The 16,080-nt window shown below is 40.3% G+C and overlaps 2 protein-coding genes across 2 annotated transcripts; both read left to right on the forward strand.

Annotated features, from left to right (window-relative positions):
• The first annotated feature begins 262 nt into the window (after window positions 1-262).
• LOC108800243 (olfactory receptor 12D2-like) lies at window positions 263-6,415 on the forward strand. The gene is made up of 3 exons (XM_018572209.1): window positions 263-769; window positions 865-988; window positions 5,469-6,415. Exons 1-3 carry the CDS (start codon window positions 263-265, stop codon window positions 6,413-6,415), a joined length of 1,578 nt encoding a protein of 525 aa, XP_018427711.1.
• A 3,703-nt stretch (window positions 6,416-10,118) lies between these two features.
• On the forward strand, window positions 10,119-12,715 carry LOC108800244 (olfactory receptor 12D1-like; the record flags this gene model as incomplete). Its single annotated transcript, XM_018572210.1, has 2 exons — window positions 10,119-10,156; window positions 11,836-12,715. Coding segments are annotated over 2 exons (918 nt in total), but the record flags the coding sequence as incomplete, so codon positions are not given.
• Window positions 12,716-16,080: the final 3,365 nt, after the last annotated feature.

Here is a 16,080-nt window from a genome sequence, read left to right on the forward strand (position 1 = left end):
GGGGTGTCCCCTATCCCCCCTACTGTTCGCTATCTCGTTACAGCCCCTGTTAGCCACCATTAGACAAAACCCTGATATTCAGGGTATCCCGACCGGGGCGGGCGAATTCAAATTATCAGCGTACACGGATGATATCCTGTTTTATGCCCGGAACCCTCGGATATCCCTCCCACAAATACTCATCATTAGATCATTAGATCAATATGGCTCTCTCTCAAACTTCAAAATTAATATGAGTAAATCTGAAATCCTTAACCTAACCATGACGGAAGAGGACACTCGAGCACTCCTCCCTCAATTCTCCTTCCAATGGCGTCCCCACTCCATCCGATACTTGGACATTCACTTGCCACTTAGGCTCTCAGACCTCTACCGTTGCAACTTCATACCTCTCTTAAACTTGGTTAAAGCAGACCTGCCCTCCTTCTCCCTACGTACACTACCCTGGGTGGGGAGGATAAACGCTGTGAAGATGATGATTCTCCCTAAAGTTTTTTTTCTGTTCCAGATGCTCCCCATAGAATTGCCTGGTTCATACTTCAGGACCCTCGCCAGAATAACGTCCACCTACATACGGCAGAACCGCGCTCCCAGGATTGCGGGTAGGATACTGGTACAAACTCGGCGGAATGGAGGGCTGGCCCTCCCAGACTTCTGGGCCTACCACGTAGCAGCCCAGATGGTGAGAGTGGTGGACTGGGTATATGGGGGCTCGGGTAAGAGTTGGGTGTCCCTAGAGACTGTGGTCTGTGGTGCTCCTTTACAGGAGGTAATATGGTTGCCCCCTGAGTGGAGGCCCTTTACCTCTACCATCTTGCCTCTGACTTCTTCCACGTTACGCTCCTGGGACCGCTTACACCGCAGGTTTCGATGGCCACACAACTCAAGCCCTTGCAGGGCTCTGACTTCTTGCCTCTGGGGCGAGTAGACAGATCCTTCGCGCAGTGGTCGGAATCTGCCACTCTTAAACTGGGCGATGTATTGACTGGTACCTCCCATAAACACGCTGATGACTCTGAGAGCCAAATGGGGCAGGATACCCCTGGATTCCTAGAAACACCGCCAGCTGTCCCATTTCATAGGCTCACTCCCAAAACCACTAAGAGAGCCCCGAGACTTCACTTTCGTTGAATCCATTCCAAGCTCAAAATCTGTGCCCACTCACTGCCTCTCTTACTTCTATAGAGCCATACTCAACGAGGAACACGACACGCCCCCGCCGTTCATACGCAAATGGGAGCCAGACTTACACAGAACTCTTACCCCTGAGGAAAGATCTCGTGTAATGGCCCTGGTTACGACCTCATCGATAGATGTCCCAATGTTAGAAACTAATTACAAACTATTATCTCGGTGGTACTATGTCCCTACCAAGTTGCACAAAATCGACCCTCTCCTTGATCCCCATTGCTGGCGGTCATGCAGGAACCCAGGCTCCTTTGCTCATATCTGGTGGGAATGTCCGTTAATCATACCTTCTTAGACACTGGTTCTCCAGATCATTCACCACATCAGTGGTGAGCAGCTCCCGAGAGATCCTTGGGTGGCTCAGTTCCACCTCACCTCTGACTCCCTGTGATCATACAAGAAATCAATAGTCCCATCCCTATTGAATGTGGCCAAATCTCTCATACCGAGATACTGGAGATCCGCAAACGTCCCCTCCATGCAGGATTGGTTCCGAAAAGTGGACAGCATAAGATTGTTGGAGGAACTAATGTACACCGACAAGGACTCAAACTATACTTTTTATAGGAAATGGGTATGTTGTTTGGCCTTCCGGGACTCTGATACCTATCAATCTCACTTGCTTGACCCTGAGAAGTGACCTTAGGTGCTTAACCGGGATGAGTGGCCCACCCTTGTGGATTTAAGCGGGCGAGGTACCTAGTGAGGTACCACTTACAGTTGTAGGTTCTATACCTGATACATCTACCTGGAAATATGCATGGGACAACACTCAGAACAAAATGTAAATTGTGAAATTAGTGCCATGTAATTGTACAGTGTTCCATGTATAACACCTGAAAAATCCAATAAATCGAAATAATTGAAAAAAAAAAACAATATAGGGAAGACATTACAATCACAATACAAATCAAGACAAGATGGTAAGGAGGGCCCTGCCCCTGAGGGCTTACAATCTAAAAGGGAGGGGGAAGTGATACATGAGGAGGGAGATGTGTGGGGATGAATTATTTGAGAACGTGATGGTTGAGCAGTTAGGTTGAGGTGGGATAGGCTTCCCTGAAGAGATGAGTCTTTAGGGAATGCCTAAAGGCAGTCAAGGTGGGCGACAGACGGACAGGTTGGGTAAAGAATTCCAGAGGATGGGAGAGACTCTAGAGAGTTATAAAACTACAATGAACAAGGGTATTTATGACTAAAATGTTGTTAGTCTAGAAATAGATTTGTTTATTAGAAGACATTTAAATGCAGCAAATTCATGGGAAAAATAGGCCAGCACCTGGCCGTTTTTGTGAGGCACTAGAAAAAAATTGATTACCAAAATAAATGTATTTTGGACTATAGCATTTAATTAGTATCAATCCCAGTATGTGCATAAGTGTGTATTTAAATCTACAGTACATTCCTATAACAAATTTGTACCATACCTGGTATTAAATGTAATAATACTTAAACATTTTCGAGGCCGTAGATAAGATTTATTAGCCCCTAGAGTATGAGTAAGATTGTCACAGTATCCCAGGGTATTCTTCAAAAACACAATTGCAAAAAATAATTGAACACACACTATGAGTTTTTTTTTTAATTACATTTATGAAGGCTACAAAAAGGGTTTGTGGTGAGAGACAATCAGTGAATATCTGTGACATTGTAAGGTGTGAATAATATTTGTTAACTGCAAAATACAAATATTATTGATTTACTATCATTATTATGAGGCTACAACCAAGGTAAATACATAGAAATGAAACAGTTAAATGCAACCTTACAATGTTTTTGTGTTTTCTAAGAATCTTAACTTTTGTGTTACAACTTTACCTGAAACACAATTAAAGTTGTTTCGAAGAGTTTTGAACAGAGCAGAGTAGAGGTAACTGCAGCACCCTCAAAAGGTTTATAAGGCAAAAATAGGGATGATAGAGTGACTTGATAAAAACTGATGTTGTGAATTCAGAAATGACTGATTTCACCATTAGTGAAAGTTTGCCAAACCAGAAACCATAATTTAAATGATTTAGCTGCTTACGTGCAAAAAAATGTTTGGGGGGGTGTATTTAATGGATTACGTTTACTGGATTTAGTGTTCTTCTGTTTTGGAGGTTTCTGTGTTTGTATTTTTTATTTGCCTACTGTTGTAATCTAATAAGACTACATATGGGCTAAGATAGTTGGGATAGTAAAGAGCAGCATTCTTAGCAAGCAATTTAAAGCCCATTGCACCGTAAAAAAAACAAAACACAACATTGCCTTCCACAATGACTTATGTCTCCAATTTTAACCGATATTTGGGGAAACAGGCAACTCTCAATTTTGCTCATCCAATGACCAGACCTTCCTTAGGGAGATAAGAAGTTTAAAGTTATATAGACACCCTGAAGCTGATTTACTAAAGGATTTTAAATAATTAACTGAATAATTTGTGTGAATATTCACTTCAGTTTTAAGGTGGCCATACACTTTACAACCATTGCAAGTGAAACGTAAACTCCTGTTCACTTTACTTATTTCCATTTCACAAAACTGGTTATTCAAACTCAAACTTGCTTCACATAACTGAATAACTGAAGTGAATATTCACAAAATGTATTGAGTAAACCATCCCAACTGTTGCTGCGCAATGTCTCCTTAGCCCACCAAAATAAAGCAGCTGAACAGTAAGCAGGACTTACTGTAGCACAAATGGCTATTTTACATTTTATAAAGAAGAAGTTCTCTAAAAAGGCAAACTGCCACCCTTAAATGCAGTGATGTTAGGCATGCAGCCATTATTATAAAGAGGGGATATAGTGTAATCTCACCCAAAACTAGCTCAATAAGCTATTAAGGTAGTAGAATGATATTTTTATATTTGTTGGGGACTCCAGCAAGAATACCGTACTGTGCAAAAGTTTTCGGCAGGTGTGAAAAAATGCTGTAAAGTAAGAATGCTTTTAGAAATCAAAGTGTTAATAGTTTATTTTTATCCATGGAACAAAATGGTAAAGTACATGAACAGTAGAAAAATCCAAAGCACATCAATATGTGGTGTGACCATCCTTTGCCTTCAAAACCACATCAATTCTTCTAGGTACATTTGCACATAGTTTTTAAAGGAACTAGGCAGGTAAGTTGTTCAAATATCTTATAGAACTAACCACAGCTCTTCTGGGGATGTAGGCTGCCTCAAATCCTTCTCTCTCCATGTAATCCCAGACAGACTCGATGATGTTGAGATCAGGGATATGTGATGGCCAAACCATCACTTCCAGGACTCCTTGTTCTTCTTTACCCTGAAGATAGTTCTGTATGACATTGGCTGTATGTTTGGGGTCGTTGTCCTGCAGCAGAACAAATTTGGGGCCAATCACACTCTTCCCTGAGGTTATGGCATGATGGATAAGTATTTGCTTGTATTTCTCAGCATTGAAGACACCATTGATCCCGATCAAATCTCCAACTCCATTGGCATAAATGCAGTCCCAGATTTGCAAGGAACCTCTGCCATGCTTCACTATTGCTGTAGACACCCATTATTGTACCGTGCCCCAGCCTTTCGATGAACAAACTGCCTCCTTGACTGATGAGCCAAGTATTTCACATTTTGACTCATTAGTCAAGAGCACCTGCTGCCATTTTTCTGCACCCCAGTTCCTAGGTTTTTTGCATAGTTGAGTTGCTTAGCCTTATTTCCACGTCGGAGACATGGCATTTTGGCTGCAAGGCCACAGAAAAATGGCAGCAGGTGCTCTGGACTGATGTGTCAAAATTTTAAATATTTGGCTGTAGCAGGAGGCAGTTTGTTCGCCGACAGACTGAAAAACGGGACAATAATGAGTGTCTGCAGCAACCGTGAAGCACGTTGGAGGTTCCTTGCAAGTCTGAGGCTGCATTACTGCCAATGAAGTTGGAGATTTGGTCAGGATCAATGGTGTCCTCAATGCTGAGAAATACAAGCAGATACTTATCAATGCTTTTAGAAATCAGCATGATGGATATGATTTGGATTTATCTACTGTTCATTTACTTTCCATTTTGTTCATTGATAGAAAGAAACTATTAACACTTAGATTTCTGAAAGCATTCTTACTTTACAGCATTTTTTCACACCTGCCTTACATTTATCGACTTATTTGCAATACTGAAAATCTAAGGAAAGTTTTGATGATAATGGAAAATAATCAAAAATTCCTCCCAGGATATTCTGTCAACATATTCCTGTGTAACAGAAATAATTGTATTAATGCCTACACAAAATCAGTTGCATTGTTAACTGAATGTGTTATCTTTATTATTTACTGCAGGTAACGAAAGTCAAATTATGTTGGAAAATTGTACATCAATTACTTATTTTGCTTTGCTTGGCTTAACTGACATAGTAAAGCTTCAGGTGATCTTGTTTGCATTTTTCTTTATGCTTTACATTATAAACCTTATAGGAAACCTTTCTATCATGGTTGTAACCATTCACGATCCAAGCCTGCATACTCCTATGTACTATTTTTTGTGGAATTTGTCATTACTTGACATTTGTTATTCCTCTGTGACCGTTCCCAAGATGCTGGCTGATTTCTTTTCCTGTTATAAGGTCATCTCTTTTGCTGGCTGTATCTCTCAGATCCATTTCTTCCATTTCCTTGGTAGCACAGAAGTTATGCTACTCACAGCAATGTCTTACGACCGCTATGTGGCCATAGGAAATCCTTTGCGTTATTCCAATATTATGAATAGTAAACTTTCTCGACATTTGGCGTTAGGTTCTTGGATGACAGGATATTTCCACTCTCTCCTACACACCGTGATGACTGCAAAGCTACCATTTTGTGGGCCAAACCTGGTGAATCATTTCTTCTGTGACATTAAACCTGTGTTGAAGTTGGCGTCCGCCGACACATCTCTTAACCTAAAGCTTCTCACAAGGGTCACTGGAACACTGGCCACAACCACTCTGCTATTAACTCTTCTCTCCTATCTCTTTATTAGCAAATTCCTCCTTAAAATACAGACAGCAGAAGGTCGAAAACATGCATTCTCCACCTGCAGTGCTCATCTTACTGTTGTATTTCTCTTGTATGGAACAGCAATATTTACATATTTACGACCTTCCACACAAGATTCTTTGGAACAAGATCGAGCTGCTGCTGTTCTCTTTACTGTGATAACCCGAGCACTAAACCCAATCATATACACCCTAAGAAACAAAGACATGAAGAAAGCCATGAAAAAAATTGTAAATATTTCACACTTCTAATGCAGCTACAAACAAATGCATCTTCTAAAACTGAATTTATCAAAACTGGAGCAGACAAAAACTGGAGCAGATGTTGATGGCAACCAATCAACTTCATCATTTTAAACTCTTAACTGGACAAACTGAAGAGAGAAGCTGATTGTTAAAAAACTGAGAGGGAAATGTATCAAAACTGGAGCAGATGTGCATAACAACCAATCAGCTGTTCAAATATACATATGGCCCAAACTGTTTGTGGATTTTGGACTTTGGATAGAAGAGGGAAGGATTAAAGCTACTGTCAGGTTTTACAGCTGTTGGATACTTTGTTGATTAGGTTTCTTCACTTCCTGTCCGGTAAAAAGATTGCCCCCAGGATAGGAAGTGAGTAGAAATATCAAAATACAGCAAACACAGATAGAAGGAACATGTTTTTTTTAAGTTAAGCAGAGAATACTAGAACCACCACCATCTTTTTTATTGCTGTCTGTGTAACGGTTGATGATTTTCCCTCACTTGCTCTCTGGTAAAAAGATAATCCCCAGAACAGGTAGTGAGGGCAAATCTCATTCTATCCAAAACTAAGGACAACTTTAAAGCAGAATTCCATGTCTTTAATCCCACATCCTGCATTTAAAATAAAAGGCAATTTTCTACTTTCCAGCGCTGTCCCCCGCTTTCCTTTGGTCCAGTACTGCCAGTGTTTTTTGGTCAGAACAACAATCACATGATTTCCTGTGTGTCCAGGCTGGCATTGTCAGACCCCTCTAGAGATGTGATGTGTCATCATGCAGACTGGGCTAACAGTAATCAGGACTAAGTGGTGCACACATGTCATAAGTGTGGTTTAGTCTAGGAGGAATACCACTGCCAAGGAAGAAGAGTGAGCTCCCATGACTGAAGACTGGAGGTAAAGGTTATGTATAGGGCATTATTTTAATTAAAAAAAAGACCTGAAGAGGCTTGGGGGTTTGGGTAGTGCTAAAGAAATAACTGTGGTGGGGAATAACTGGAGTTCTGCTTTAACATCATTATTATATTATTTTTAGAGCTTGATTTTTTTATTCTGTGTTTTCTAAATATGAATTTAAACTTATAGTTATATACATTTTATATGTTTATTATTGTGTAGGCCTTAAATAAGTGGTATTATTAGTAATTTTCATTATTCTTCTATTTAATAATAAACCTCAGTTACTGACAAAATGTAGTAATATATGGCAAAAGCATGTACATGGCTTCCTTTGAGATTATCTCCATTGTTGATATTGAACAAAATGTAATTCAAAAAGTTAATAAATTTGCATTGTAAGTACTTGTGGGTTTAGGTTGTACATTGAGAGCAGTTCTGCAGCTACTTCTATACAGATATTACAACTGTAACAGTAGTTCGTTTAGTGACCTTTGGATATTTACTTACCTGCCTATCAATATATATTCAACGTTATCTGCACTGTAAGTAATACAATTTGTTACATTTTGCATTAATTTCATGACTTCAGAAAATTTTTCCTATTCAAATATTGCTTATAATATTTATATAATATTTATCTACAATTGTTTATTATGGAAGAATGTATGCTCTTAACATGTTATGGTCTGTTTTTTTTTAAGATTTGATCATGAATATTTATAGCCAAATGTATGCAATCATAGCAATCAAATGGAAATTCCAGACCATGGAAGCATTTGAGGGAATAGAGTGTGAAACTCGTTTAAACCAGGATGTTTTTTGTGCTCGGAGTTGATATTTCATTTTAGTATACCAGGCTCAATATCTGATTGTTAGATTCATAATAAATCTCAGCCAACTAAAAAGCAAAAGGAAACAGACCAGCTGTACCTTAAATTACCAACCCAAGAGCCATTTCTCATGTATTCACCATAGTTTGTAATGGTAATAGTTCTTATTACCATGATACAGTGTGGTGAATCCACATGAAAAGAGTTATGGAATGAGTTACACATAGGGATGAGAGGTTAGATTCACGGACAGTGTAGCAGGTAAGGTTCTAGAGTAGTGATGGGCCGAACACCCCAGTGTTTGGTTCGTATTCGAACACCCGAAAAGTTCGTATACGAACTCAAACCTAATGCAAGTCAATGGGGGCCGAACTTTCGAAAATGATTGTCCCCTTTAAGAGGGCTTATACGCAAATTATTGGCCATAAAAAGTGTATGGGGATCGGTGTACTGCCCTGGGGGACAGGAAGTGGCGCATCTGTACAATGTATAGAACCTGCTGCAGCAAAACATTTCTAAAGAAAAATAAATGACATTTTTTTTTACTCTTAAAGTGTGCAGCTACCCCTCCTAAACAATACCAGACCCTTAAGGTCTGGTAGGAATGTTAGGAGGGACTATTTTTTTTTTAAAGAAGCGTAGGGTTCCCCCTAAAAGTCATACAAGACCCTTAAGGTCTGGTAGGAATATTTAGGAGGGACCCCGTGTACAAAAAGAAGTGTGTGGGGTTCCCCCTTAAAGTCATACCAGGCCCTTAAGGTCTGGTAGGAATTTTAAGGAGGAACCACACCCCCAAACATGGGGGGAAAACCGTGGGGTCCCCCCTAAAATTCCATACCAGACCCTTGATCCGAGCATATGGCCTGGCCGGGTCGGAAAGGGGGGGCGAGCGAGCGCCCCCTCCCTCCCACAACAGGCCACATGCCCTCGGCACTGGGAGGGTGCTTTTCCAGGATCACCCCTGGAAAAGCACCTTGTCCCCGTGCCGATGGGGACAAGGGCCTCGTCCCCACAACCCTGACTCGGTGGTTATAGGGGTCTGCGGACAAGGGGGCTTATTTGCATCGGGGTACCTCCTCCTCCCTTGTGAATAAGTAAGGGGTACTTGTACCCCTACCCATTCACTAAAGGGTTAAATAAAATAGTTATGAAAAAGTCCAGACTTTTGAGAAAATCCTTTCTTTTGTCAAAAGCAGGTCTTTTTTGTTTTTTTTTCCAGTCTTTTATTTAAAATAAACCCCCCACCATATTGAAGTCTATGGGAAGTAGACATGTGCGATTAATTTTGTTTTGAATTGAAATTCGGGTGAATTTCTGCATATGCAGATATTCAGATGCATGTTGATGAGGACAAGGGCCTCTCCCCCACAACCCTGGCCCGGTGGTTGTGGGGGACTGTGTGCAGGGGGGCTTATAGGAATCTGGGTGCCCCTTTCATAAAGGGGACACCCTGATTCCGCCCCCCTTGTGAATAAGTAAGGGGTAGTTGTTATCCTTACTCATTCACCAAATACAGAAAAATTGTAAAACACACAACACCGTAACAACAGTCCTTTATTTTTTCAAAAACTGTGTTGTGTTTTTTTTTCAGTCTTTGCAAAAAAAAATGTCTAACAATGTAATCCAAATGTCAATCACATCGTCTGAAAGAAAAAATACCCGACGCCCGCCGACACAACCGAACCTGCGGTACTCTTGCAGCAAAATGACAGCTCTGGCCCGAATGTCAAGTGAGTCGTGATGTCACGGGACTTATTCCACCCCTTTGTTGACATTTGGGAGCAGAGCTGTCATAATAACAACTCTGCTCCTGAATGTCAACATAGGGGCGGAGCGAGTCATGACATCACAACTTGTTCCACTCCTTTGTTGACATTAGGAGCAGAGCTGTCATTTTGCAGCGAGAGTTGAGTTGGTGGGCGTTGGGTATCATTTTGCTTTCAGCAAGTCGGCGGCAATTGTCCATTGTGAGTGACGTGGATCTACATCGCTGGATGACATGATTGACCTTGGGATTACATTGATGGACATTTTTTTTTTTTTAAATAAAAAACTTGTCAAAAACCTGTGTTGTGTTTTGTTTCCAAATAGTGTGGTGTGTTTATTTAAAATATTCAGATTCAGATAAGCCCCCCCTGCCCACAGACCCCCACAACCACTGGGCCAGGGTTGTGGGGAAGAGGCCTGTGTCCTCATCGACATGGTGACAAGGTGCTTTGCCAGGGGTCCCCAGAGGGAACATGGAGAAGAAAAGTAGCCACTCTCTGGCAAGAAATTGTGGATGGAAAAATTAAAACAGATTTTGGAGCATTTAGAGCTAAACTATGGAAAAATAAGGTATTTATATAATAAATCATGAAAATAACTTCTAAGTTTAGTGTCGCTTTAAATACAGCAGCGACACCCCAATCTGATAAATTTCAAATAAAAAAAAAAAAAGATTCAAGGGCTAATTTTTTTTTCATCTAGCGGTAATTAGTCTGAATTGAATGGTAGAAGTAGCAGCCACAATAGATCTGAAAGCTTTAGGAAAACTAAAGCGTATTGGCCATTGGCACAACAGTTTATTAGTATAATTTGCGGGCTTTTTTACAGTATGACATTGCATTGTCTTAGAAGTTTAATAAAGAGTGCACAAAAACACTTCAAAGCCACAAACCCAGATCTTAGCTAAATGCTCTTTTTACTCACCTAAATCTGCAGTCACATGATGCACCAGTCTTGAGCCTTCACTTCTGTTTACATCCGGTGGGGTCCTTTTTTTGGGTATCCAATGCCACTGCCTGCATGAAATGGGCACTTCCTATTGGCTGTTCAGTGGGGGCCTCTTAGGATCCAGAAGAGAAGTGGAAGTGACGTCAGAGCAATGGCATGGTTGGATATTTGCCAGCATGAAGGAGCACGGGTTGGGTTACGCTGGGTTAGTGGTCCCCCGCACATAGAAACAGCTCCAGAGAGAATCCTGGATAGTGGACTTAGATGAGTGTAACTTTCTTCAAAAAGTAGAGAAAAAGAGCACCTCTTCAGGATGGGTTAGAGGAGGATGGGGAGAGAAGGATGGGGAGGGGAGGGTTCATACTTTATCTAGAACTGAGTTTAATAAAAGCATCTAGAAATAGGTTCTTTTAAATTACTGTTCCACAAATGAGACTTTCGCAGGCACGTAAAAACCTTAGCCCAATCATTTTCAAAAACTGAAACTCTATTATATACACTTTTATGCATGAATAATATATACAGAAATCTAACACTTTGTCTGAGGCTAACTTCCTTAAAACAGCCAGGAACTACTAAGTAATCTGACAATGAACACTTTGGCCAGGAGTATATAATTACTTATGTTATGTATAGTGAAGTGAGCAGGAGTATATATTGTACAGAGTGCGGTGGTCAGGATTATGCAATGTATAGTCCAGAATAAAGAGTGCAGTGGCCATAAGTATGTAACATTCAACAGTGAGGAGTGTGTATCATAGAGCAGAGAACACAGTGTGTGCGGCATTCAGGAGAATGCAAAGTACACATTATGTTACATAAACCTGACTGCTGCCTGCTGTATACTGTGCGGTATGTTGCATTTTCTTGACTGCTGCACTGCCAGCATACAGGTCAGAGGTACCTAATACATTGCACAGAGTGCATACAGACAAAAATCCTCCACAAGGAAAAACAGAAAAAACATTCTCCAATAAAATAACTGACATAGTAAAGCTTCAGGTGATCTTGTTTGCATTTTTCTTTATGCTTTACATTATAAACCTTATAGGAAACCTTTCTATCATGGTTGTAACCATTCACGATCCAAGCCTGCATACTCCTATGTACTATTTTTTGTGGAATTTGTCATTACTTGACATTTGTTATTCCTCTGTGACCGTTCCCAAGATGCTGGCTGATTTCTTTTCCTGTTATAAGGTCATCTCTTTTGCTGGCTGTATCTCTCAGATCCATTTCTTCCATTTCCTTGGTAGCACAGAAGTTATGCTACTCACAGCAATGTCTTACGACCGCTATGTGGCCATAGGAAATCCTTTGCGTTATTCCAATATTATGAATAGTAAACTTTCTCGACATTTGGCGTTAGGTTCTTGGATGACAGGATATTTCCACTCTCTCCTACACACCGTGATCACTGCAAAGCTACCATTTTGTGGGCCAAACCTGGTGAATCATTTCTTCTGTGACATTAAACCTGTGTTGAAGTTGGCGTCCGCCGACACATCTCTTAACCTAAAGCTTCTCACAAGGGTCACTGGAACACTGGCCACAACCACTCTGCTATTAACTCTTCTCTCCTATCTCTTTATTAGCAAATTCCTCCTTAAAATACAGACAGCAGAAGGTCGAAAACGTGCATTCTCCACCTGCAGTGCTCATCTTACTGTTGTATTTCTCTTGTATGGAACAGCAATATTTACATATTTACGACCTTCCACACAAGATTCTTTGGAACAAGATCGAGCTGCTGCTGTTCTCTTTACTGTGATAACCCCAGCACTAAACCCAATCATATACACCCTAAGAAACAAAGACATGAAGAAAGCCATGAAAAAAATTGTAAATATTTCACACTTCTAATGCAGCTACAAACAAATGCATCTTCTAAAACTGAATTTATCAAAACTGGAGCAGACAAAAACTGGAGCAGATGTTGATGGCAACCAATCAACTTCATCATTTTAAACTCTTAACTGGACAAACTGAAGAGAGAAGCTGATTGTTAAAAAACTGAGAGGGAAATGTATCAAAACTGGAGCAGATGTGCATAACAACCAATCAGCTGTTCAAATATACATATGGCCCAAACTGTTTGTGGATTTTGGACTTTGGATAGAAGAGGGAAGGATTAAAGCTACTGTCAGGTTTTACAGCTGTTGGATACTTTGTTGATTAGGTTTCTTCACTTCCTGTCCGGTAAAAAGATTGCCCCCAGGATAGGAAGTGAGTAGAAATATCAAAATACAGCAAACACAGATAGAAGGAACATGTTTTTTTTAAGTTAAGCAGAGAATACTAGAACCACCACCATCTTTTTTATTGCTGTCTGTGTAACGGTTGATGATTTTCCCTCACTTGCTCTCTGGTAAAAAGATAATCCCCAGAACAGGTAGTGAGGGCAAATCTCATTCTATCCAAAACTAAGGACAACTTTAAAGCAGAATTCCATGTCTTTAATCCCACATCCTGCATTTAAAATAAAAGGCAATTTTCTACTTTCCAGCGCTGTCCCCCGCTTTCCTTTGGTCCAGTACTGCCAGTGTTTTTTGGTCAGAACAACAATCACATGATTTCCTGTGTGTCCAGGCTGGCATTGTCAGACCCCTCTAGAGATGTGATGTGTCATCATGCAGACTGGGCTAACAGTAATCAGGACTAAGTGGTGCACACATGTCATAAGTGTGGTTTAGTCTAGGAGGAATACCACTGCCAAGGAAGAAGAGTGAGCTCCCATGACTGAAGACTGGAGGTAAAGGTTATGTATAGGGCATTATTTTAATTAAAAAAAAGACCTGAAGAGGCTTGGGGGTTTGGGTAGTGCTAAAGAAATAACTGTGGTGGGGAATAACTGGAGTTCTGCTTTAACATCATTATTATATTATTTTTAGAGCTTGATTTTTTTATTCTGTGTTTTCTAAATATGAATTTAAACTTATAGTTATATACATTTTATATGTTTATTATTGTGTAGGCCTTAAATAAGTGGTATTATTAGTAATTTTCATTATTCTTCTATTTAATAATAAACCTCAGTTACTGACAAAATGTAGTAATATATGGCAAAAGCATGTACATGGCTTCCTTTGAGATTATCTCCATTGTTGATATTGAACAAAATGTCATTCAAAAAGTTAATTAATTTGCATTGTAAGTACTTGTGGGTTTAGGTTGTACATTGAGAGCAGTTCTGCAGCTACTTCTATACAGATATTACAACTGTAACAGTAGTTCGTTTAGTGACCTTTGGATATTTACTTACCTGCCTATCAATATATATTCAACGTTATCTGCACTGTAAGTAATACAATTTGTTACATTTTGCATTAATTTCATGACTTCAGAAAATTTTTCCTATTCAAATATTGCTTATAATATTTATATAATATTTATCTACAATTGTTTATTATGGAAGAATGTATGCTCTTAACATGTTATGGTCTGTTTTTTTTTAAGATTTGATCATGAATATTTATAGCCAAATGTATGCAATCATAGCAATCAAATGGAAATTCCAGACCATGGAAGCATTTGAGGGAATAGAGTGTGAAACTCTTTTAAACCAGGAAGTTTTTTGTGCTCGGAGTTGATATTTCATTTTAGTATACCAGGCTCAATATCTGATTGTTAGATTCATAATAAATCTCAGCCAACTAAAAAGCAAAAGGAAACAGACCAGCTGTACCTTAAATTACCAACCCAAGAGCCATTTCTCATGTATTCACCATAGTTTGTAATGGTAATAGTTCTTATTACCATGATACAGTGTGGTGAATCCACATGAAAAGAGTTATGGAATGAGTTACACATAGGGATGAGAGGTTAGATTCACGGACAGTGTAGCAGGTAAGGTTCTAGAGTAGTGATGGGCCGAACACCCCAGTGTTTGGTTCGTATTCGAACACCCGAAAAGTTCGTATACGAACTCAAACCTAATGCAAGTCAATGGGGGCCGAACTTTCGAAAATGATTGTCCCCTTTAAGAGGGCTTATACGCAAATTATTGGCCATAAAAAGTGTATGGGGATCGGTGTACTGCCCTGGGGGACAGGAAGTGGCGCATCTGTACAATGTATAGAACCTGCTGCAGCAAAACATTTCTAAAGAAAAATAAATGACATTTTTTTTTACTCTTAAAGTGTGCAGCTACCCCTCCTAAACAATACCAGACCCTTAAGGTCTGGTAGGAATGTTAGGAGGGACTATTTTTTTTTTAAAGAAGCGTAGGGTTCCCCCTAAAAGTCATACAAGACCCTTAAGGTCTGGTAGGAATATTTAGGAGGGACCCCGTGTACAAAAAGAAGTGTGTGGGGTTCCCCCTTAAAGTCATACCAGGCCCTTAAGGTCTGGTAGGAATTTTAAGGAGGAACCACACCCCCAAACATGGGGGGAAAACCGTGGGGTCCCCCCTAAAATTCCATACCAGACCCTTGATCCGAGCATATGGCCTGGCCGGGTCGGAAAGGGGGGGCGAGCGAGCGCCCCCTCCCTCCCACAACAGGCCACATGCCCTCGGCACTGGGAGGGTGCTTTTCCAGGATCACCCCTGGAAAAGCACCTTGTCCCCGTGCCGATGGGGACAAGGGCCTCGTCCCCACAACCCTGACTCGGTGGTTATAGGGGTCTGCGGACAAGGGGGCTTATTTGCATCGGGGTACCTCCTCCTCCCTTGTGAATAAGTAAGGGGTACTTGTACCCCTACCCATTCACTAAAGGGTTAAATAAAATAGTTATGAAAAAGTCCAGACTTTTGAGAAAATCCTTTCTTTTGTCAAAAGCAGGTCTTTTTTGTTTTTTTTTCCAGTCTTTTATTTAAAATAAACCCCCCACCATATTGAAGTCTATGGGAAGTAGACATGTGCGATTAATTTTGTTTTGAATTGAAATTCGGGTGAATTTCTGCATATGCAGATATTCAGATGCATGTTGATGAGGACAAGGGCCTCTCCCCCACAACCCTGGCCCGGTGGTTGTGGGGGTCTGTGTGCAGGGGGGCTTATAGGAATCTGGGTGCCCCTTTCATAAAGGGGACACCCAGATGCCGCCCCCCTTGTGAATAAGTAAGGGGTAGTTGTTATCCTTACTCATTCACCAAATACAGAAAAATTGTAAAACACACAACACCGTAACAACAGTCCTTTATTTTTTCAAAAACTGTGTTGTGTTTTTTTTTCAGTCTTTGCAAAAAAAAATGTCTAACAATGTAATCCAAATGTCAATCACATCGT

Source organism: Nanorana parkeri, unplaced genomic scaffold, assembly GCF_000935625.1.
Source record: "Nanorana parkeri isolate BGI_ZX_2015 unplaced genomic scaffold, ASM93562v1 scaffold1969, whole genome shotgun sequence".
NCBI classification, from domain to species: Eukaryota; Metazoa; Chordata; class Amphibia; order Anura; family Dicroglossidae; genus Nanorana; species Nanorana parkeri.